General features: G+C 39.1%; 1 protein-coding gene across 2 annotated transcripts in view; it reads right to left on the bottom strand.

The window, feature by feature from the left end:
• Positions 1-957: 957 nt before the first annotated feature.
• Positions 958-23,622, bottom strand: part of LONRF2 (LON peptidase N-terminal domain and ring finger 2) — a 46,060-nt gene continuing 23,395 nt past the window's right edge. For both annotated transcript variants that reach the window (XM_053890582.1, XM_019453977.2), the window contains exons 3-12: positions 18,932-19,054; positions 16,650-16,808; positions 15,917-16,118; positions 15,175-15,274; positions 14,778-14,892; positions 11,806-11,927; positions 9,960-10,118; positions 6,596-6,758; positions 4,149-4,298; positions 958-2,511 (exon numbers count right to left, since the gene is read on the bottom strand). In XM_053890582.1, the coding sequence (XP_053746557.1) occupies positions 2,317-2,511; positions 4,149-4,298; positions 6,596-6,758; positions 9,960-10,118; positions 11,806-11,927; positions 14,778-14,892; positions 15,175-15,274; positions 15,917-16,118; positions 16,650-16,808; positions 18,932-19,054 (1,488 nt within the window). In that variant the 3' untranslated portion in view covers positions 958-2,316. The remainder of the gene's footprint in view (positions 2,512-4,148; positions 4,299-6,595; positions 6,759-9,959; positions 10,119-11,805; positions 11,928-14,777; positions 14,893-15,174; positions 15,275-15,916; positions 16,119-16,649; positions 16,809-18,931; positions 19,055-23,622) is intronic.

The raw sequence follows: 23,622 nt of genomic DNA, 5'->3' as shown, positions 1-23,622 counted from the left end.
ACATAAGAGCACTAGGAACAAGGTGACAATTCAGAAAGAGGCAGACAGAATCAGGAAGCGATAATTCATGATTCCAATCAGAGATCTGTGCCAGTTATGACATTTCAGGCGTAAGGGTGAGAAAGCCACAGCATGTGATGGGGACAGAAAAAGCCCTGGTACTCCGAGCACAGAGACTTAAATTCAGGAAGGCTCCTGCAGAAACTAGGATCACACTGTGGCTATTTTACACACTCCCAAATGGAAACAGCAATGATACGATTTTAACGTAGGAAAGATTCTCAAAAAAAAAAAAAAGAAAATGGTCAATGCATACCCATTTTTAGGAGCCATTTCTAAGAAAGGTCCCCTGGCATATTAGATACAATTTTGCTTTCTTTTAGATGATCAGATTAGGATACAATGCCTAAGAATGTTGAATACTATCATTAACACATGAATCAATAAAATATTTTAGAAATCACATGGCCAAATTGCCTTTAAACCATATTCAAGATGAGATACGAGATTTGCAATAAGTGAGGTACCAGAAACATCTGATTGGAAATACTTTCACATTTTCTCTTTATGACTAAGTTATACAAGAAGAGGATTTTCTCACTCCCATAATGAAACCGAGCAGTAGCTATTGAAAACCCATACAATTAAAAAAAATACAATTATAAAGTTTCTAATAAAATGTTTGATGGATTGATAAACAACCAACTTCTGACATTATGAAATATTCTGTTAAAACTCAAAGAGACTCTTAAAAACTGAGAACAAACTGAGGGTTGATGGGGGGTGGGAGGGAGGGGAGGGTGGGTGATGGGTATTGAGGAGGGCAGCTTTTGGAATGAGCACTGGGTGTTGTATGGAAACCAATTTGACAATAAATTTCATTTATTGAAAAAAAAATAAATTACCTGGAAAAAAAACAAAAAACAAACAAACAAAAAACCTCAAATATGATACACCTTGAATGAAAAAAGCAAAACTTAAAGCTGTGATTTATTCTCCGGTCTGGTTCTCATCATCTTTTAGTTAAGAGCATCCATGGCACAGCCCAAGAAGCCAACTCAGTGCACCAGCTGGTTAGGCCAGTGCTAATGATCCAGTATCTTAGTTCACACGGTTATTCCAATTAATACTACCAATATGCATTAGAGGTCGAAGTTGTAATGTATTGTTCTGTAATAGGTAACACTGGGTCTGATCACTTTTAAAACTTCTTTTCAAAAGACACAGAGACAATTTTTAGGTTGAGGATGGAAAACAATTTTTAGATTGCTGAATATTTACACCCCATATGCACCCCCCCCTTCTTGCACACTGTCCTGATATATTTTCCTGGAAGAGATAGAGTCCCATTCCAGAGCAGACGTTAATGTCCTCATATATGAGTGGATGGATGGTGAACTCAGATTTACTGATGGGCGTAATTTCCAATGCAAATACTGGTAGGAAGAGGACTGTTTCCTAAATGTTTAGTGTTCACCAAATTAATGAGACAGGCTTATGCTTTCAAGGGGGTTTTTGTACTAGTTTGGTTGCATGTTTGACATTCCAATACACATACAGTTTTAGTGAACTTTTGCTCACTCTTTATTGAGTGCATATAAATATATATCCTCAAATCAACTATACTGTTGTCAGATTTTTCTATATCCAAGGTACACCTTCGTGTATTCTGATGTTCATCTGATTACAACATGCAATGTACGATATCTGAACTACTACGGGACACACAACATAGTTCTATCTGGTAGCTACTACTTCTTGGGTGAGGACTAATTTTGGCTCCTGTACTGGACAACAGTTCGATCCCTCAATTTCACACACAACTTCACAGCGACACACAAAGCCGAAGCGCATTTTCAGTTAGCCTGTGCTCTGAGAAATCTGCTTCCAGATAAAAATGTGGTTTCCCTCTTACTCTCTAGCCACCAAAGCATGCTGTTCCCATCTGGTGTAGTGAGATACTTTACCAGGGAGGGAGTCCTTCTTTCTCGCAAAACCTAAACCACTTGCCAACCATCTGTGGTGTTCCCTGCTGTCAGTGAACTGCACATTAAAGCATCTGCTTCAAGGAGATTTTCTTAGGTTGGTTTCCAACTGTGGGCTCCGTGCAAACTTCAGGCTAACCTTGTACCGTCAGGTTCCGCCAGGCACCAACTTTTAACATTTGAGCAGGAGTCAATGTTTGCTAAGTGTTCCGTTTTGTAACCCTCAACAAGCATTTTACAAAGCACGATGAATGGGATGCTACTTGTCCACGTCTAGCGCTCCTCATAAAAGTACAAGGGCTTCCAGAAACCTTGACAGAGAGAACAAAAATCAATTATTTCTCTCCCTGCTATTAACCAGCTCTTGTCGACTATTCATCTTACGCGTAATGATGACTAATATCCGCCGAATGGCGAGCAGACGTTCTTTCAGTGAGATCATGCCAAGAATAGCCAGCTGAGCCTTGCGCTCCAGAGGCAGCACTGCCAGGATCCACCAGGACCACGCAGGACCACTAGGGTTACTCTGCAAGGGACATGAAAGGGAAAGAAAATCAGCACCTAAAATGCAAGTCTCTTCTCTTTGTTTCACCAACAAGGCGGGGGCAAGGATTAAATGCCACCTTCTATTTTAGAGCTACTTTCCATCCATTCAACCCTTGAGATACAAAGTTTACTTTTCTGTTACAAATTTAAATGTGGAAGAATTCACAAAACGTAAAGCCTGCAAAGAGAAGCATCTTTTATAGGGAAATTCCATGAATTAATTGCTTGTGTTCTCTCAAAGCTCTTGTTATGCGTATATACCAGTCAGAAGAGGGGACCATAAGTTTCACCTCTACTTTCCAATGTTCTGTGTTATTATTTTTTAAGTTTTAAATATACTATAGAAAGCTCAATATTAGGAAGGCTAAAAGTAGGTGTACAAGTCTGAGTATTATAAATCTTTTAACAATATCTGTGTGATAAATATGCACATGTATACAAAACATCTATATATGAATTATTGTTAATTATATATAGATTGGAGTCATCATGAATTAAATATATAAGAATTATTCTGCTACCTGATAGCTTATATTTCACATAACCCAACACACTTCTGGACTGAGATCTAAGCAAAAGCTAGTCATAAAGTTGTTCTCAGTATTCCTTGCACTAAGAACCAAGATATCTAGGCCGCCTGGCTTCCCATCTTGGATTCTCCTCCAATCCTACCCCTAAAGGAATACAGAATCCAACTGGGAACTAGAGAGGGTAGACTCTGAAGTCACTTTAGCTTAGGATGTGGAAGCTTCTATTGGAAGATTAGGAGTAACACTGAGGCAGTTTTTGGCTTAAAGGATGGTCTTGAGTTTGGAAAAGACAGAACTCAGGTGGGGGTAAAAGACAGAAGTCGGCCAGAGATAGAAAAAGAGTGTAACAGTGGATGGGAAAAATACAGAGTACATTTCATCTTTCCCCAAACCTGCTGAGAGCTGGTCCCGGATGCTGCTTTCTCCACAAGACAGGTGAGTTTGTACAGAAGAAACTTTATACTCTGTCATAGGCCTAAGCCATCCCTGCCTGGCTCTGTCACCCGGAGGAGGAAGAAAGGATTCATGTACACTTAGAAGCGCTTCACAGCCCGAAGCCACGCCCTGCTTGCAGAGCCAAGTTCACTGAAAGCACGCTGGCGGAACACAGAGAAAGCCTGACTGGATATAGAGGGCAAGGAAGACTCCTAATTTAACAGGAGTTAGATTTTCTCTGCATTTATTCAACATCTGTTGATTAGGCACAAGGCAATAGTATGTGCAAAATATGGACTGTTCATGCCAATACACACATTATTACTCTCTAAGTCATAAGATTGAAACAGCTGATTTAAACAGTGGGTGAGAGAAGTAAAAGTACCAAAGCCAACAGCCAGTCAGAAAAAATGATTTTTGATAGAAAATAAATGACCTTCACACATTATTAATCAAAAAGCATTGGTTGTTTTGCTCCAAAAGGCACATGCTACTACATTAGGTGATTCTTTGGGCTGTTGACAAATGAACCCGTTCATAAGTGATCACAATGGAGTACACAGCACAGCACGGGCAAATTTTCCTTCAGAATAATGTGTCTTAACATACAGCAGGAAATAATAGCATTCTAAAAGAAATAAGGAGAATATACCTGAGGCTCAGACTCCCTGTCTGGCATCAACCCAAAATGGCTTAAGATTTGTTCTTTCATGTGATCCTGAAGTGAAGTAAACCAGGAAACTGACTGCTGATATACTGAATCATGAAGACTGGTAAGTTCTTCATACTCTGTTCCTTCCACCTGATCAAGGAAAGAGGGATGACCATTTTAGCAATTCATTATTAGCACACGAAATATAGTGATCATCTGCTGTATTTGGTAAGTGGAGCTGGGACATTTAGTATTCAGATAATTCATCAGTGTTTTATAAACATGATATATGCTCAACATAGAAATTTGTACTTTTTTTATACAGTGAAGATCTACCTATCCTGTCTATCCATAACATCCTGATTTTTCTCTTAACAACATGAACATATATGCCATATTACTATGAATCATTTTCAATGGCTACATGTAGAGATATACTATAACTTACTCCACCATTAAGATAAAATAGACTTTAATATTACACAGTAATATAAATATTTATGCAAAAGTGGTTTGTTTTTTGTCAGTGGTGGTGATAGAAGGGGCTGTCATTCCCTCAGGATAGTTTCCTAGAAGCAGAATTGCCAAGTCAAAGAGTGAGACATTTAAAAAATTATATTCCATATCACCAAACTATATTCCAGAAAACATGACAGCTACCCTGTATCACTGTATTAGCCTTAAGCAGCAGTAAGCCCTGATACCTTAGATTTATCATGCATTACTGCTGGGTGCCTATCTCACAGCCAAGTCACTATTTTAAGTATATCCCACCCCTATTGAGGGTGGGGGTAAAAGACAGAAGCCCAAGTGGGAAAAGCTTGGGCTGGGGACCGAGGGACCCAGGTTTGTTCTGGCTTCACTGCTGATTCTCATGAGCCAGTCACACAGCCTCCAGAGGGTAGAGTTTTCTCATCTACAAAATGGGAATAAACCATTCAGGTCCTTTCTGGTTATAAAATTCAAGGGTCTCTGAAAACTAGGGTAAACTGAGGAATTAGATTATAACGCATGCAACCATTCTCAATTTGATTTATACAAATCAAATATTCCTATGTAGTAGAGGGTTTTCTTTAAAAAAAAACACCAAAATTATTTTATTTGTAGTTAGGTAAGCTCTTGTTTTGAAATAAATACAAACACCACTAAAAACTGCCATCCACAACAGTCAGTAAACTCTTCCATCAGATTTGTTACCCAGGCAGCAGAGAACAATCACATTCAGTCCCATCCTTTAAACCCACTCCCTGCTCCTGAGATGCTGGGGTTGACTTGCTGCCCTTGGCTCCTCTGAGCTGTGTAGCCCTGTGCCTAGGATGACCAGAAACAGCAGCTGGAAAGGGGGCAGTGCTGGCAGTGTGGGTGTGGGTCTACTGATGGGCGTCACAAATGTACAGCACTGTCCCCAAAGCGACTTCCAGTGTGATGTCAGACAGCTAAAGACTCTCACTCGCCACGGTGAGAACCATGGTGTGGTTCTAAATGTGAAGGACAGAATTCAAAAGAGGATACAGTAATTCCAAGGATTTCCTCCTTCTAAACAGTTGTAATGTTTTTGTTGCAGGATAATTTACATACAGAAAATGCACAGATCTCACTGGCTGGCTCAGAGTTTTGCCAGCCACACACACCAGTGGAATCACCATCCTAAACAGGACAGAGAACATTTCCATGGCCCACAATGGCCTTACACCCTCCTCTGGTCAGTTACAAACCCTCACCCCAGCCTGTCTCTGCCCTCCAAAACCAGAGACAGGTGATGCCTGGTCTTGGAAGCATACAAATGAAGCCACACAGCGCATGTGGTTGTGCATCTGGCTTCCCCGGCTTAGCAGGATGTTAAGAGATGTGTTCATTGAGAGATCTAGGAGATTCTTTCATATAGTTTTGTGTATCATTAGCTCCTTCCTTTTTATTGCCAGGTAGTATTCCATTGTATAAATGTACTACAATTTGTTTATCCATTCTCCTGTTGATGAGTATCTGCACTATTTCTTGTTTGTGGCCATTAATGAGTAAGACTGCTAGAGACATCTTGGTACACATCTTTTGAGAATCCCTTCAAAACATTTTGTTAATTTGTCAAAACATGGGTTCTGTTATTTCTATTAGGCATATAAATAATTCTTAAGGGGTAAGAGAGCCAAACCTTTTATATTTAGCTTTAGAAGGTATTTTTAAATGCTACTTTTTATATCTCATTCTGAACTAATACCAGTATCTAGAACAGGGATGGACTACTACTCACAAATTAAATCCTGTTCACTCCATATGTAAGCAGCATTTTATTGGAAACCAGTCATGCCAACTCATTTACATATTGTCTATGGCTGCTTCTGGGCTATAAGAGCATAGCTGAGGAGTTGCAACCAAGACTGCATGGCCTGGACAAGTCTACAGTATTGACTCAATGGCCTCTAAACACACACCAGGAAAATAAACCTCACCTTTTCATCTTCGAGATATTCAATGTCGGCTGTGTTATAGCCATCTCTGTGACGATGGCTTAGAACTCTGAACCGACTAATTCCAATGGCATCCACAACTGAACTCCCATCAGGAAATGTTCTGACATCCTTAATCTCCAGCATGCAGCCGTACTCTGAAATTCTGACAGGACAGGCGGGAGAAAAAAACGTGATTTTAAAAACGCAGGAGGTCCAAACAAAACAAATGGTGTCTCTGCATGGGACCAGCAAGCTTGTTTTCTCTAAGAGATACCTGCAGATGATTCCTTCTGTTAAATGCAAAACACACTGGTGTGCAAGGCCACTGAGGGAGAGCTGGAGGGGAAAGGGCCCTTGTGCCTCAGTAATTGAAACAAGCTAGTGCTTTGGAGGGACCTAAGAGGTGGAAAGAGACAGGATCCTCAGTCCCCTTGGCCAGGGCACCAGCAGGGGGTACAGAGAGCACAAAGTATGCCTGGGCCCCCACGCTACTCACAGATTCTGCTCCCTCCTCTCTCATTTCCACTGATGCTGGCCAACTCTATCGTCCCCAACAAATGGAGTCATCTACAGTCACTGCCTTCCATCTCCTACCTCCCCATCAGGCTTCCGTTCCACTGAAACAACCCCAGTGGAAGTCACAAATGACTCTGGCATGACCCCATCTGCTACTTATATCCTCTACTGATCTGTCACTGACCTAACACCCACTGCTGCTCTCAGTTGCCCTCCCCGACCAGTGCACCCCTTCACAGCTTGGCTCCTCCACATGTCCCTTAAACACCAGGGCCACCCACAATGGCATCTTCGCTCCAAAGCTCTCCTGTGTGACCTTACCCACTCTCACCCTTTTGAACTATCATCTGTATCCCGAGGATACCGATTGTGCCTACTATGTGTAATGCACTATTAGGAGCAGTTTATAATATGTGCTCATTCAAGCACAAAAACAGAAAGGCTTAGAAAAGCCTTAGAAAAATCAAACAACTTCTATAAGGCCACAGTAAGATTCAGACCCGAGATCTGAACCCAAGGCTACCCAATTCTAAAGTGAATGAACAACTTCACTACATGCCTTCAAACTAACAACGAGTGATGGTTCCCAAGTCACATGACTGTAAGGTTGGACACCTCTACTTGAATCTCTAATAAAACAATCTCTTCTTGCTTATCTAACAGGGCTATCTTATCCATAGCTGTGGCATGGACAGAGGTGCCCTGAAGATCCCTTTCAAGAGAGGACTTGCTGCCCCAACTATCAGCAGACAAATGTCTTCCAATACCAGCTCTTCCAAAGCTCATCTCAGCTGCAGAACCTGTCTCTCCAATGAGCCATCCTGTCTTGTATGTGGACAAGAATTTGTGAGTGGATGCAAACTCCCCTTGCACCTGAAACTCCCAGGGTTTTCTGGACTCTCGTGCTTGTCCACGCGAGGCCATTAGAACTTGGTCCCAAAAATCCAGCTGAATTCCTCCTACACACCTGCAGGTCTCCTTCTCTTAGGCTCTGCCACAGATGAGCCACACTTTTGTTTACTCTCTCCCTGGATAGACTTACCTTTCCTCACTTCCCCTGAGCAACTTGTGCTCACCAGAGCAAGGTTCAAGAGACTTATGTCCTATACTTTATATGGAGTAATTCACTTCTTAGTGTTCTATATCCTCAGTGGAAGCAGAACTTCTGGATGTTTTATCACTTTGCTTTTGCTGATTTTGATGAATCAAATTTTAACATATTCAAATTTATTCATCTCTTCCTTTATGTTACGTGCTCTTAGCATCTTGTGTAAAAAAAGGTCTTTTCCTAATTATAGTCTCCAACATTTTCTCTTAAAAATTTTATATGTTATTTTTCACATTAAGAATGTAAATAACATGTGTTTACTTTGTGTGTACAGTGCAAGGCAGAGATTATTTTCCACATTTGGACTGCCCACTAATTTTCTGAGCACCTTTTAAAAATGAGCGGCTTGCTTTTTCTCACATAATTATATCTAAATATGGGTCAAATATGAATGATCTGTTTCTTATCTCCATATACTGTAATGGTCTACTCACTAGGATTTACAAGATGGGAGGGTTCTCCCATCTTGCGCAGCTGATTTCCTCAAAACTATCATGGTCTTGGTCTTTTGATTTTCCATAATAATTCTAAAGTCAGCTTGAACAAGTCCATGAAAAAGTCCTCTTGGAATGTTGACTGAAACTACTTTAGATTTAGAGACTAATTTGAGTAAAACTGACATTTCTACTATGACATTGAATCTATGCATCCATCCATGGATATGGTACTTCTGTTTATTTAGGCCTTCTTGAATATTTTTCAATAAAGCTGTAAAATTTTTTCCATAAAGGTGCTACACATATCTTTAAAAAGATCTGTTCCTAGGTATATATTATGGAAGCTAGTGGATGGTCCTATGTATCCACTCTCCTTTTCTTCCTGGGCACATGGATGGGCTACATTTCCCAGCCTCCTTTGCAGTAGGTATGAACAATAGTGATGAGTACCCCTTTTCTTCAAATCCTTTCAGAGCACCTGTGCCTCTTCTACCAGCTAGAACTTACATGTAGAGACCTCATCATGACCATGCAGTAATGACAAAGTCCTAGGGGATAAGGAAGCCAACAGATGGGATTCCTTCCCATCTGTTGGGAGTCTCCTTCCCAGAGTCCTCAGAGCAGCCCATGGAAAGGAGCTGCCTGTCGATTTGGAACACCTTCCTTACACAAATGATGTAAAATGAGGAGAGGTCAAAACTAAGAGCTGTGGGTTTTTATAAGACTGAAATTTGTCCGGCTGTATAGGTGGAGGTTTCACGGAAGATGTATGTACATATGCATGTATGTATGCATATATGTACGTATGTATGTATGTATCTATCTCCTAACTACCTGCCTATAAGTAGCCTTCATGCCCATGTAGAGCTCAATGCAGGGCTTGAACTCACAACCCTGAGGTCAAGACCTAAGCTGAGATCAAGAGTTGGACACTCAACCGACTAAACCACCCAGGTGCTCCTACATAGCAAATTTCTGGATCTTAAAAAGTTAGACTGGATTTGTTTGTATGATGATGAACTACAAAAGACTTATATGCAGAAGCATGGAAGTATGGATATGAAGTATATTTACAGAAAAGCAAATAATATGGTAATGGACTAGCAAATATTATGTCTGAAAGAAAGAAGTAGGAGATGAGGCTAGAAGGAAAGCTGGGATCACATCATGGATGGCCTTGGATTTATACTTTGTTATGTAATGGAAGCCACCAGAATTTTTCAACATCACCTTAAATTGTTCTTCAAGAAAAATAACAGGTTATGCATTTATTCAGGACCCTCTGAACGTTGGCAATTCTTACCCTGCGTGTTCAGCAGATAAACACATGCCAAACCGTTTGGTGCCGGTTTCCATGCATCTTCTTATCATAAGCCGATAGCGGGGCTCAAACACATGCAGTGGACATGGGACGGTGGGGAAGGCCATGGCACACACAAAGATGGGGACATCTCTGGTCAGACTGTGGGGTGAGGAAAAATGTTAACTTAGAAGTGGGAGCTGTCAGAAACAGAAGGGAGTATTAGTCACTGTAAAATAGCAAAAGCTAGCTAACCTCAATTCTCTCATTTATAAAATAAAACCCTGAAGCCTGCTTCTGTCTTTATTCTATTTGTAAAAATTTTCTTAATGTTTATTTATTTTTGAGAGAGAGGGAAGGAGAGAGAGAGAAGGAGGGAGGGGGAGAAAGAGAGAGAGAACGAGAACATGAGTGGGAGAGGGGCCGAGAGAGAGGGAGATACAGAATCTGCAGCAAGCTCCAGCCTCTGAGCTGTCAGCACGGAATCCAAAGTGGGGCTCAAACACACGAACCATGAGATCATGACCTGAACTGAAGCCGGATGCTTAACTGACTGAGCCACCCAGGCACTCCCTTCCTCAATCTTTAGTGGGAAAAGAAAGCCCACCACATGAGAAAGTTTTCAACTCACCAGGCTTCCTGCCAAGCCTTTCTTACTTAATTTGATGAGCTAGAACATACTGAATTGTATTAGTTTTCTTAGAAAAGTTATAGCTTATGACTCCTATAAAAAAATTCTGATGACCTTCAGGGCACCATCATAAGTGAAATAAGTGTCCAACTCTTGATTTCAGCTCAGGTCACGATCTCATCGTTTGTGAGATCAAGCCCTATGTCAGGCTCTACGCTGACAGCAAAGAGCCTGCTTGGGGTTCTCTCTCTTCCTCTTTCTCTCTTTCAAAATAAATAAGTAAACATTTTAAACAGAAAAACAGAAATCAGAGAAAAATGAATACCACAAGACCTCACATACATGTGGAATCTTAAAAACAAACAAACAAACAAACAACACCAAGTTCATAGATACAGACAAAAGATTGGTGGTTGCCAGAGGCTGGAATCGGGGTGGGGGGGGGGAGGCGGGCAATGGGTGAAAGGGTCAAAGATACAAGTTTCCATTTGCATAATAAGTAAGTCCTGGGGATGTAATGCCAAGCATTGTGACTACAGTTAGTAATACTGCATTGTATATTTGAAAGTTGCTAAGAAAATCGATCTTAAAAGTGCTCACAAGAAAAAAAAATTAACTATGTATAGCGATAGACATTAAGCCTTACTGTGGTGATCATTTTGCAATATACATAAATATCAAAGCATTATGTTACATACCTGAAATTAATGTAATGTTATGTGCCAATTACACCTCAATAAAAACAAATAAGAAAAAGAGAAAAAAGTTCTGATGAAAGCATAAACTACATAGTAGTCAAAAGTAGTGAGTTCTAAATAAAAAATAGCAGAATTTTAAGACCTCAATAGTTAGAAGTTGCTACAACACAGAACTCTGCTCACTTTAAAAGATAAAAACAACTGTCAAGCCTATTTTGAGTGGTAATCCTGCTCTCCCTTCTGTTTCTATATACTATACCTTTCAATTCTGAAAAATTCAGTACCACTTATTCAGATACAAAAAGCGACTACATACTTTTTATGAAGCCACACCTTTGAAGTAGTTCTTATAATCCCAATTAAATTTCTATAAGTCTCTGTAATTTTTTTCTATTTGTGGGATTTCTAATTTCTCTGCCAAGGAGGAAAAAAAAACACCTGAGATAAAGCTATTAAGTTAACAAGGATTTCCTTCTTTAATCTGAACTCAAGACCAAGTATATACAACATGAGGACTTACTTTGACAATTCTGTCATTTCTTCATCATAAATTCTCTTTCTATCAGAGAGTTCATCTGACAAATATCGAAATATTAATTCTTCGGCCAGACTAGTTATATTAAAATTTCTGCTTGCCAACAACTGTAACAAAAGGCAATATTAATATCAGATGGCAATTAATTCCAAAGGACAAAGCACTCTTTTCCCGGTAGGAAAGGTCGACAACAAGGTAGAGGGGTGCAGTCTTTGGGAAGACAAAAGGATGGGGATAGACAGCTTGGAGGTCAGCCAGTCTGCGATATGGAGAGGGGCAGGGCAGTTCCTCCCCTCTGAGAAAAGGGCAGGAGAAGGTGTTCACTCAGAGGAAGGATTAGTGAGTTGGCTTCTGTATTCTCAATCACGTATCATAATGTCAGAGAGGGGAGAGGAAGTGAGTAGATATGTTGTCAAAGAAGAGAAACAGGAAATACTCATCCGGGAAAGTAGAAAATTAAAGCTACTAGAGAAGCATAGTAAGGATGAGTACTAATGTTTTCAGTCTAAGATTTAAGATTGTGAATTTAAACTGAAACCAATCTTACCAATTTTGTGGCTTTTCTCTAGCTCTGCTTTGTTATTTATATGGACATATGCAAGAAGCAGAGTTGACTTTATTTGGATTGGGCAAGGAACTGACAGACCAAGGGATTACAGCTGGATAGGAAGGAAAATAGGTGGAAACTGAATTAAAATGTGCTAGGATCAGTGGGTGAAAGAGTTATATGTAGCTGAAGATCTATCATTCTGTGTCTGTGCGTGCACTGCTTTTATCTTAGACATATGAATTTGCAAATAACAGTTCTTTTTCAATAACATTTGAATACATATCAGGTACCAGCTGAAGATGCTTCATATAAATTAAGTTAGGCCTTAAAACAGCACTGTCCCACAGGCACCATCTACAATGCACTAATACAGAAGATGGGTCTCAGAAAGGTTAAGGGGCTAGTGTAGAGTGACAGCTAGGACCCCAGGGCCGGTAGGTTTCAATGTCCTATTGTTTCTTTGTTAACTTGCTGCATTTCTGGGCTGCAAGCTACATGAAACAAAGTATAAGAAGCAAGCTACATGTGTTGCTATAATCCACTAAGAACTAGAAGTTCAACTTTGGGAAACAACAACTGTGTTTGAGACTCTCAGTAACGGAGTAACTAGCAGAAACAAGTTTCACTTAATTCACAACTAGTATTATTAATGACATCAGTATTTCATACTGTTCTTTTAGGGTATCATTTTATTGAAGAGTAATACAATAAAATTTGCTTCACTTGGCTATATGTCAACCAAGACTTTGGCACATACACAGATAATTGACAATTCGTGTTTATAATAACGCATGTGAAAAAGTCTAACCTCATGAAAGTATTTCTGCATTGAAGAAAGATCAAATTATTATTATTTTAGTTTGTTTTATTATATTCTAATTTCTGGAACACCGGCAATCTACACAGAACTTGCACTTAGCCATTCACTCATTCACTCATTTAATCATTGATTCAACACGGACTTACTGAACCTTTAGTACATGTTCTCGTCTCTGGAGGTAGAGTGAAAACAAGACAGAAGTCATCTCTGTCCCTAAGGAGCTTATATTATAGTGCCAACCTCAATGCACTGGTTCATCACACAGCCCCCTAACCAAATAGCACTGAACGCAGACATGAATGAAGGGTCTGTGTTACAAACAGTGGTCATAAAGACATGCATCTTACTCTCTGAGAATAAGAAAGCTGCCTCCAGGTCCACTGGTCCAGACAAGCATGGGTACAACAAGGCAGTGGGCCAGATGCTACCCACTGTTAGCAAGAAGAGAGAGCAAATACTGTGGAGTAAACCTGCACAGGAACAGCTGAAGGAAACTGCTACAAAGACTCAAAAAGCATCCACCAGCAGGACACATGGTGCATGGTACAATGAATGATATTCATGATTATTCAGGCTCTCCCTGAGTAACTTAGAAAGACTCAGGATGTATGCAATTAAAAGAAACTATGTACAGATAATGCTCTAGAAAGGTCTCAATTATACTTTTGGCAGTAAACTAAGTCACAATTATTTAAAAACTCATGTAAGTATGATATCTCCTGTACCATATCAAATTCAAAAATAAATTTTACTGTATATATTTTTTAAAAAAGACACTTGATTGTATTTAAAATGCATTTAGTGAGTTTGATCTCTAGAAGTAATTAAGGCAAATATTTGTAGTATCATTTTACAGGTAACTGCCCTCCCAGAAGTTAAATAACTTGCTTCGTGGAAGGTTAGTGGCACCAAGAGTACCAGAGCCCACATAGTTGACAGAGTCATGATGTGAAAAGTTGATCAGAAAGCTTTTAAAAGCTTTTAAGTGTTGTTTATTGTATTTACCACACCTATGGTATGGATTTAAACAGTTTATTTTTGAGTTAGACATAACTAAGCAGCTTCCCTTCATGGAAATTTATGTATTACTGGCTTTGATTTCAGACAAAAGATGCAACTGACAGGGCACCAAAGGGATTTCCCAGTATCAAAAATGATCAAGTCTTCGATCCTAAGAAAAACTAAGTACTATAATATGACTTCACCTTGAGATGAAGTAAAGGACCGAATCCTTGGCACATATTAAGTATGCCATTATATTACCTCAACCCTTTATGATTAACATAGGGTAAGGATTCAGCAATGTTATCTCAATTATTTATAATTAATGCATAGTAAGAGCTCCAATTATGTTACCTGGTTTCGATACTCATGCCTGAAAATTTCCCTGAAGTTTAATGGGTTCTGTATCTAAACTTCCTCTGTGTCTCTTTTGAGAAATCCATTAGGAAAAAGACCTATCTTTGGAGAAATCCAACTTTCTTTAATAAATGGGTAGTCAAAACAAAACCAACCCAAGAAATGAGCACCTGCTGAGGGGTAAGAAGAGGGGCCGAACAGTATTCTTGTTTCAGAAGAAATACTTACTTCTGAAAGTTTTTCTTTGCACAACGGACAATGCGGGGCATGGTCAAGGCAGCGCTCAAGGCATTTTAGGCAAAATGTATGTCCACATGGCGTAGTCACAGGCTCAAAGAGCAACCTGCAAAATATATCTGAGTTTTTAGCCAAAAATTGTCCAGAAGAGATTTTCAAATAATCTATTTATTTTCTAAGAATTCCTTAAGACAATTTCCCTACTGTTGTAGAAATCAATTATATCTATTTCCATTTATAGCTTCCTTATCAAATTTTTAGAAAATAAATCATTTATTGCTAAGGTATATATAATTTCTCTGATAATGAAAAGCCTATTATGTTTATGATATCAAATTCAGGAAGGATGGATATTTCAAAGAGTTGCACAGATTCTATGTCATCCTACCTCATGCAAAGGGCACACTCAAAGTCCGTTACATCTATGGAGAGCTCTGGACCTTCTCCTACATTAGAGGTCATATTCCTTTGAGGTGAGGAACCTGCCTCTGAAAAAGTTTAAAATGCTAAAATTAACACTGCTTATATGGATACCAGCATGCAATAATTGTATTTCCTCTGGCTAAAAGTGTTACATTAATGTAACAAATCATACTAGGAAGGAATAGTTCCTAACCTGATTAACAATATACAGCAATAATTTATCTGGACAGTGGACTTGAATAAAAGGTAAAGTTATAACTAAATTTTCCCTCATTTTGACTATGAAATCCTTGTGGGATTAACCGTTTAAATTGTTCTATAATCTTAAAGCTGACATATTCCTTTCATTATTAATTTTAAACTATCTGTGTAAAAATAAAAAAAAAGAAAACATTGGGGGTGCCTGGGTGGCTCAGTCAGGTAAGTGTCCGACATTGGCTCGTGTCATGATCTCACGGTTCGTGAGTTCGAGCCCCACGTCAGGCTCTATGCTAACAGCTCAGAGCCTGGAGGCTGCTTTGGATTCTGTGTCTCCATCTCTCTCTGTTCCTCCTCCACTTGCACTCTGTCTCTGTCTCTCTCTCTCTCTCTCTCAAAAATAAATAAAGATTAAGAAAAATTTAAAAAAATAAAAAAATACATTGAATATTAGCTAACATTCTATCACTCTGGAGTCACACAACTCCATGATAAAACAGTTTACTGACCTTTTTTGGGAATTTTCCCAGGACCATTCAGGTCATGCACATCCTCCATATCATTTGGAAATTGTCTCTTTAAACTGGTGCTGGGTGCTCCTGGAAGGATACTTTCTAACACTTCTTTATCCTCCTCAAAGTGCAGACCCAGTATAAAATACAAAACCGAAGAATTTGTATTTCTGAACACATCGGATTTCTCAGGTGGATTCTGGTTAAGTAGGAAAAAAGAATCCAAAATATTAAAGAAATCACAAAATAAGAGAAAATTGTATTCATGCAGTAGCCTTTCTTAGACATCTTTGGAAAAAAACAGGATTGTACTCTTCATTCATGACTGGTTTCATCTATTAACTTCTAAGATGAGCTTTGCACTTCCTGTAGTAAAATACAGAATAATTCTCCTTGAGACAGATCAACTGAATATCAGTCTTCATATATTCAAATCATCCCTCTGCTTTCTTTTCTCCAAGCCAAAATAAGTTCAGGTCTCCTGATGCTTGGGGTTCCCAATGTGTGCTGTCCTAAATCTTTCTTTCTACATGTTTCTTTGCATCATTTTCGTTACTTCCATCAATTTCCTTTAAAAGGTTCAACTCTCAGGTTGAGGAGCTAGAACCTGTCTTGAGAAGTACTTCCAACTAATATAACACCACAGTCTGAATAACTTGTAAATGTTGAAAATTAAGGAATTACATAAAGTTTAATCAAGATAATATTGACAAACACATGCACTTTGTACCTTAGAACTCCCTGCATTGTCACCTTCTTCCAGAGGCTGGGTGTTTATATCACTGGCACACTGAGCCTTCAACCTGCTGTTCAATATTCTGCTTTGGATGGAAGGTGTTAAATTTTGATGCACATTTTCTGAAGCTGGGAACAACACCTCACACATTACCTGTAAAATTTCCAAGAAGAAAAAAATATGTTTTAAAACACTTTTGAAAAATACATAGTATGCCTTAAAGATCCAAAGGAAACTACGGGGCAAAATGATCCAAGACATTGAAAAGAATAGTTACCATATTCCAATTGCCAATGTTTTAAAACTCAAGTTTCTGAAACCATAATCGATGCTTTAAGCATTTTGGCTAGCAGTACCTTTCCACTTTAGTCTAACCAACTACAAAATATGAGCATCACTATTTCTGTCTGGCCCTTACACATCTGCTACAGAAAATCACCCCTAAAGTCTCATGGTTAAGAGAGAAAAGTGGGGTCTAGAGGTTGCAGGGATCCTAAATTAAATCCAAGTCGTGATCACCCACAGGACTGAGACATTTCTAGAGGACTGCTCAACTTACAAGAGAACTGGAAGAGCCACCTAGTAAAGAACTATAAAAGGAAGACAAGGTGAAGGGCCGTAATTCTAGTTCAAGAGCCACAGACCAGCCTTTGGTGGTAGTGGGAAGTAACTGCCAATCACTCGATGGTCCTGCCAATCCTCATGGACTCAGCTGAAATCCAAGGGCTTAAGAGAAGTCCAAAGCAGTGACTGAAACCTAATAAAGAGTCCTCCATGGTTCTTCATGTCATAGGTCAGTGCACTACACCCATAACTGCTGTATCAAGAAGAAACAGCACTCAGCATGGACATTAATGTCCTCAGCACTGGCTCTGAGGGGCTTCACTAGAGCAGCAGAAGGCTGCCTGGGAGGATACCATGTTTCACGGGCACCACCAGGCACTGTTTTGGGACTGTGTGAGACAGAAGACATCTACCACTCACAGAAAGCTACAGGGAAAAACATCATATCTGAAATAGCACCAGACTGACAAGAAGCACCACAAGATCTAGATTCTGGTCCTGGGACCTTTATACATCTGCTTAATTTTGAGCTCAAGCTGAATTTCCTATGATGCTGTTGTAAAAAGCAGTTGAGATGCATTTTAACATTCTTGTGAAATGTGCAGGTGGAACAAAGCAGGCAGGGATAGTTAGAAAAGCCAATGTTAAGATTCAATGTTATTTTGACAAGTTGAAACAACGGCCAAAACCAGTAAGTGATGATTTGACAGCATTAGCGAAGACCAATAGACTGCATAATAAAAGGATAAAAAAAATATTGCTACAAGGTTCTCACTGAAAACAAACAAAAAAGATGTAGGTGTTTTGTCTAACTATGAGCCAATGGTGTGATGGTATTAGGCTAAAAATAAACATGCCTCATGAAATGAACACAAGGGAAGGTGAAAGGTGACCCCTATAGTTGTCAGATTTGGATGCTGGGGTACACTAAATGCATCCAAAGGAGGAAACCTTACTACCCTGTAAGGATGTTCAGGCCAAAGAAAGACTTGAGACAAAGATAACAGTCCATCTCAAATATCTAAGGTGCTTTAAAATGGAGAAGGAAGAATAGATTCATTATTCCTTGCTGCCAAAAATAAAACTAGACTGGAAAGTGGAAATTACAAGGTAAATGTGTGGTAGAAGTCAGCAATAGCGTTAAAATAGGGAAACACTGACATAAAAACAAGAACTGCTGGTCACTGCACCTGCTAAGACTGTAACTATTGTACAGGTTCTTTTACAGTAAGTGTGACTCAGTGACTTCTAAGAAGACTGGGCTAAAGACCTGAATAAGAGAGAAGATATTTCTGCATTGTTCTGGTGAAGCTTTGCTAAAACTTTCAAGTCAACCTATGCAGCTAGACTGGTATATTTTGCGTATTATCACAATGTCTTTTATAGGGCTCCTATACAAACTATAATGCTTGAAATTACCACTCTAAGGAAACTCACTTTGCTTCTCCAGTCTCACACATGGATCCTCCCTCACTAGCACGTGCCATTATTTCAGCAGAACAGAGCTATACGAAAGCCATCTCACTGTGCTTTATCCCTGGATGAAAGTTATCAAGTGCATGAAACTCACCATTATTCCTGTGTGTTTTTAATCATATTGTTATGAATATTCAGAATTATATTTCTTGTTTATGTGACAGGAGTCACTAGCATGGACACAAGGGCTATATAAATGAGACTTAAAGAAGAAAGTCATTTAAAGAAAATCATACCTTCTGTGCTTCTTTCTTCACAGAGTTACACTCAGGATTTAAAGCAAGGCAGTAGAGAAACTCCTTCAACACTTCCTTACTTCTTCCCAATCCAGAAAGAGCCTGAGCTTTCACATGATGCCCCTGGATTCATCAAAAAACAAGATATACGTTTTAAAAAATGGTGTGATTGTATTCTTGTATACAAGGAGACCTGAAAAAAACCATTAGAACTATTTAATTTTCAAATTAGCTAGAATAAACAAAAACCCATCAAGGTTGGTCTCTAGCTCTTCTACCTTGGAAACCAAGCAAACCCAAATGTCTCATAAACACAATCCACAATCAGCCAACAGGGGTCACCAGACTAGGAATTTGAGCCCAAGGCAGTTCCAAGGTACATGCTAAGAGAGAACTGGCTATCTACCAACTTTAAATACACTCAGTAATCACAGATCACAACCATGTTCCTGTCTTCATGGAGCATATAGACTTGTAAGGTAAGACAGACATGAGCAGAAATATCTATAACACAAAGCATAGCCTACAAAATACTACAACAGAAATAAACAAAGTGTAATATGGATCAGAATTTTCCACCAGCATTTTTTTTGGTAATTGCAAAATTTTCTCAAATCATTGTAAATACTGTAAGTTATCAGTTCACATATTATCTTTAGTCTTTTTCTTATTTATTTTTTCTTGTTACTCTCTGGTTCTTTGTTCATATTTAAGAAAGATGTACTGTTTCCAACTGTTTTTCTCTTATGTTGAGTCAGACCCTCGTCCTCCATAGTCTTCACTGCTGAATGGAAGCTTTTTTGGGTCCTTTGTCTACATAAAAGAGATCTATTTGAGAGATTTTATTTTCGGGTGTGTGACAGGGAAGCCAGGCCTTATGCTGGGAGCCCCATGTACCAGGATTTAGAGGGGCTTACTCGGGTGGGCGGGGGGGAAGGACCTGTCACATGCATTGGCAGCCACAATTTTCCCCAGGCATTTTGTGCAATTCTTTGCAGGAAGTCGGGGTGAGGCACCAGGACTTTTCTTTCTCCACAACTGATCTGCATGGCAGAGTGAACTGGCACCATCAAGCAAACCTTCTCTCTTACTCCTTTCCTAAGAGCTTAAATCGAATCCTTCCTGGAGTTTATTTTATGATGTGAACTCGGCTCCCATTGAACTATAACATCCTCTGCTCTTTCATCCATTAACCTGCATTCCAAACATTTTCTGAGCTTTCTAATCTCATAAATGTTCCTCATTCTCTTCAGCTATAGACTTATACTTGCTTATACATTCTTGCCACCACAGTTTTAGGGACATTTAATTTATGTATAATAAAATCCACAAATTTTTATGAATACTTTTAAAATTTAAATTTTAGTTAATATACAGTGCAATATTGGTTTCAGGAGTAAATTTAGTCGTTCATCACTTATATACAACGCTCAGTGCTCATAAGTGCCCTCATTAATACCCATCACCCATCTAGCTTATCTCCCACCCACCTACCTCCATAAACCCTCGGTTTGTTCTCTCAGAGTCTCTTGTGGTTTGTTCCCCTCTCTTCTCTTCCTCTACCTTACCACATGTTCTGTTTGGTTTCTTAAATTCCACATGTGAGTGCAATCATATGGTATTTGTCATTCTCTGATTGATTTATTTCACTTAGCAAAATACATTCTAGCTCCATGCATGTTGTTGCAAATGGCAAGATTTCAATCTTTTTGATGGCTGAGTAATATTCCATTGTATGTATACAACTGTATGTATGGATACAATTCCATTGTGTGTGTATGTGTGTGTTTATCATGTATACCACAACTTCTTTATCCATTCATCAGTTGATGGACCTTTGGGCTCTCTTCATAGTTTGGCTATTGCTGATAATGCTGCTATAAACACTGGGGTGCATATATTCCTCTGAATCTGTATTTTTGTATCCTTTGGGTAAATACCTAATAGTGCAATTGCTGGATCGCAGGGTAGGTCTATTTTTAGTTTTTTGAGGAACCCCCCTACTGTTCTCCAGAGTGGCTGCACCAATGTGCATTCCTACCAGCAGTACAAGAGGGTTGCCCTTTCTCTGCATCCTCACCAACACCTGTTGTTTCTTGTGTTGTTAATTTTAGCCATTCTGACCAGTGTGAGGTGATACCTCATTGTGGTTTTGATTTGTATTTGCCTCATGATGAGTGATGTTGAGCATCTTTTCATGTGTCTGTTAGCCATCTGGATGCCTTCTTTGGGAAAGTTCCTATTCATGTCTTCTGCCCATTTCTTAACTGGGTTATTTGTTTTTTGAGTGTTGAGTTTGATTTTGGATACTAACCCATTACCAGATGTGTCATTTGCAAATATCTTTTCCCAATCTGTAGGCTTCCTTTTAGTTTTGTTTATTGTTTCCTTCATTGTGCAGAAGTTTTTTTTATCTTAATGAGGTCCCAATAGTTCATGTTTGTTTTTGTTTCCTTTGCCTTTGGCGATGTGTCCAGTAAGTTGCTCCAGCCAAGGTCAAAGAGGTTGCTGCCTATGTTCTCTAGGATTTTGATGGTTTCCTATCTCACATTTAGGTCTTTCATCCATTTTGAGCTCATTTTTGTGTATGGTGTAAGAAAGTGGTCCAGTTTCATCCTTCTGCATGTTGCTGTCCAGTTTTCCAGCACCATTTGTTGAAGAGACTGTCTTTTTTCCATTAGATATTCTTTCCTGCTTTGTCAACGATTACTTGACCATATAGCTGTGGGTCCATTTTTGGGTTTTCTATTCTGTTCTATTGAGCTGTCTGTTTTTGTGCCAATACCATATGGTCTTGATGACTACAGCTTTATCATATAGCTTAAAATCTAGAATTGTGATGCCTCCAGTTTTTTCTTTTCCAGGATTGCTTTAGCTATTCAGGGTCTTTTCTGGTTCCATACAAATTTTACATAGAAACGTATTGTTTGTTCTAGTTCTGCAAAGAATGCTGGTGGTATTTTGATTGCATTAAATGCATAGGGTGCTTTGGGTAACAAGCAACAAGAACAATGTTTGTGCTTCCAATACGTGAGCATGGAATGCTTTTCCATTTCTTTGTGTCCTCTTCAATTTTTTTTCATAAGTCTTCTGTAGTTTTTGGAGTACAGATCTTTTGTCTCTTAATTAGGTTTATTCTTAGGTATCTTATTGGTTTGGGTGCAATTGTAAATAGGAATAATTCCTTGATTTTTCTGTTTTGTTATTTGTGTATAGAAATACAACAGATTTCTGCACATTGATTTTATATTCTAAAATTTTGCTGAATTCATGTATCAGTTCTAACAATTTTTTGGTGGAGTCTTTCAGATTTTCTACATAGGTACAGTGTCATCTGCAAACAGTGAAAGTTTGCCTTCTTCCTTGATTTGTATACCCTTTCTTTTTGTTGTCTGATTGCTGAGGCTAGGACTTCCAGGACTATGTTAAATGGTAATGTTGAAAGTGGGCATCCTTGTCTTGTTCCTGACCATAAGGGAAAGGAGTTTTTCCCCACTGAGCATGATATTAGCTACGGGCCTTTCCTATATGGCCTTTATGATGTTGAGGTATGTTCCATCTATTCCTATTTTGTTAAGACTTTTTACCAATAACGGGTGCTGTATTTTGTCAAATGGTCTTTCTGCATCTATTGACCGGATCATATGGCTCTTATTCTTTTATTTTTTTAATGTTTTCATTTATTTTTCAGAGAGAGAGCATGAGAAGGGGAGGGGCAGAGAGAGAGGAGGACAGAGGATCTAAAGCAGGTTCAGCAGACAGCCCGATATGGGACTCAAACTCACAAACCATGAGATCATGACCTGAGCCAAAGTCCAATGCTCAACCTACTGAGCCACCTAGGTGCCCCATACCCTTTCTTTTATTAATGTGGTGTATCACGTTGATTGATTTGTGAATATTAAATCATGCCTGCAGCCCAGGAATAAATCCCACTTGATCATAGTGAATAACTCTTTTAATGTACTGCTGAATTCAATTTGCTAGTATCTTGTTGAGAATTTTTGCATCCAGGTCCATCAGGGACGGATATTGGCCTGTAATTCTCCTTTGCCAGGTATTGGAATCAAGGTAATGCTGGCTTCGTAGAATGAGTTTGGAAGCTTTCCTTCCATTTCTATTTTTTTTTTTTTTTTTGGAACAGTTTGAGAAGAATAAGTATTAACTCTTCTTTAAATGTCTGGTAGAACTCCCCTGGGAAGCCATCTGGCCCAGGACTCTTGTTTGTTGGGAAATTTTTTAAAAATGTAATTTATTGTCAAGTTGGCTAATATACAGCATATACAGTGTGCTCTTGGTTTTGGGGGTAGATTCCTGTGATTTATCACTTATATGCAACACCCAGTGCTCATCCCAACAAGTGCCCTCCTCAATGCCCATCACCAATTTTCCCCTTTCCCCCACCCCCTCCCCCGCCCTATCAACCCTCAGTTTTTCCTCTGTATTTAAGAGTCTCTTATGGTTTGCCTCCCCTCTCTGTTTGAAACTATTTTTTCCCTTCCTTTCTCCCATGGTCTTCTGTTAAGTTTCTCAAGTTCCACATATGACTGAAAACATATGATATCTGTCTTTCTCTGACTGACTTATTTCACTTAGCATAATATCCTCCGGTTCCATCCATGTTGTTGCAAATGGCAGGATTTCATTCTTTCTCATTACCAAGTAGTATTCCATTATATATATAAACCACA

Source organism: Panthera pardus, unplaced genomic scaffold (assembly GCF_024362965.1).
Source record: "Panthera pardus isolate Hobbes unplaced genomic scaffold, ASM2436296v1 HiC_scaffold_25, whole genome shotgun sequence".
NCBI lineage: Eukaryota > Metazoa > Chordata > Mammalia > Carnivora > Felidae > Panthera > Panthera pardus.
This window is presented reverse-complemented; position numbering and strand designations above follow the sequence as displayed.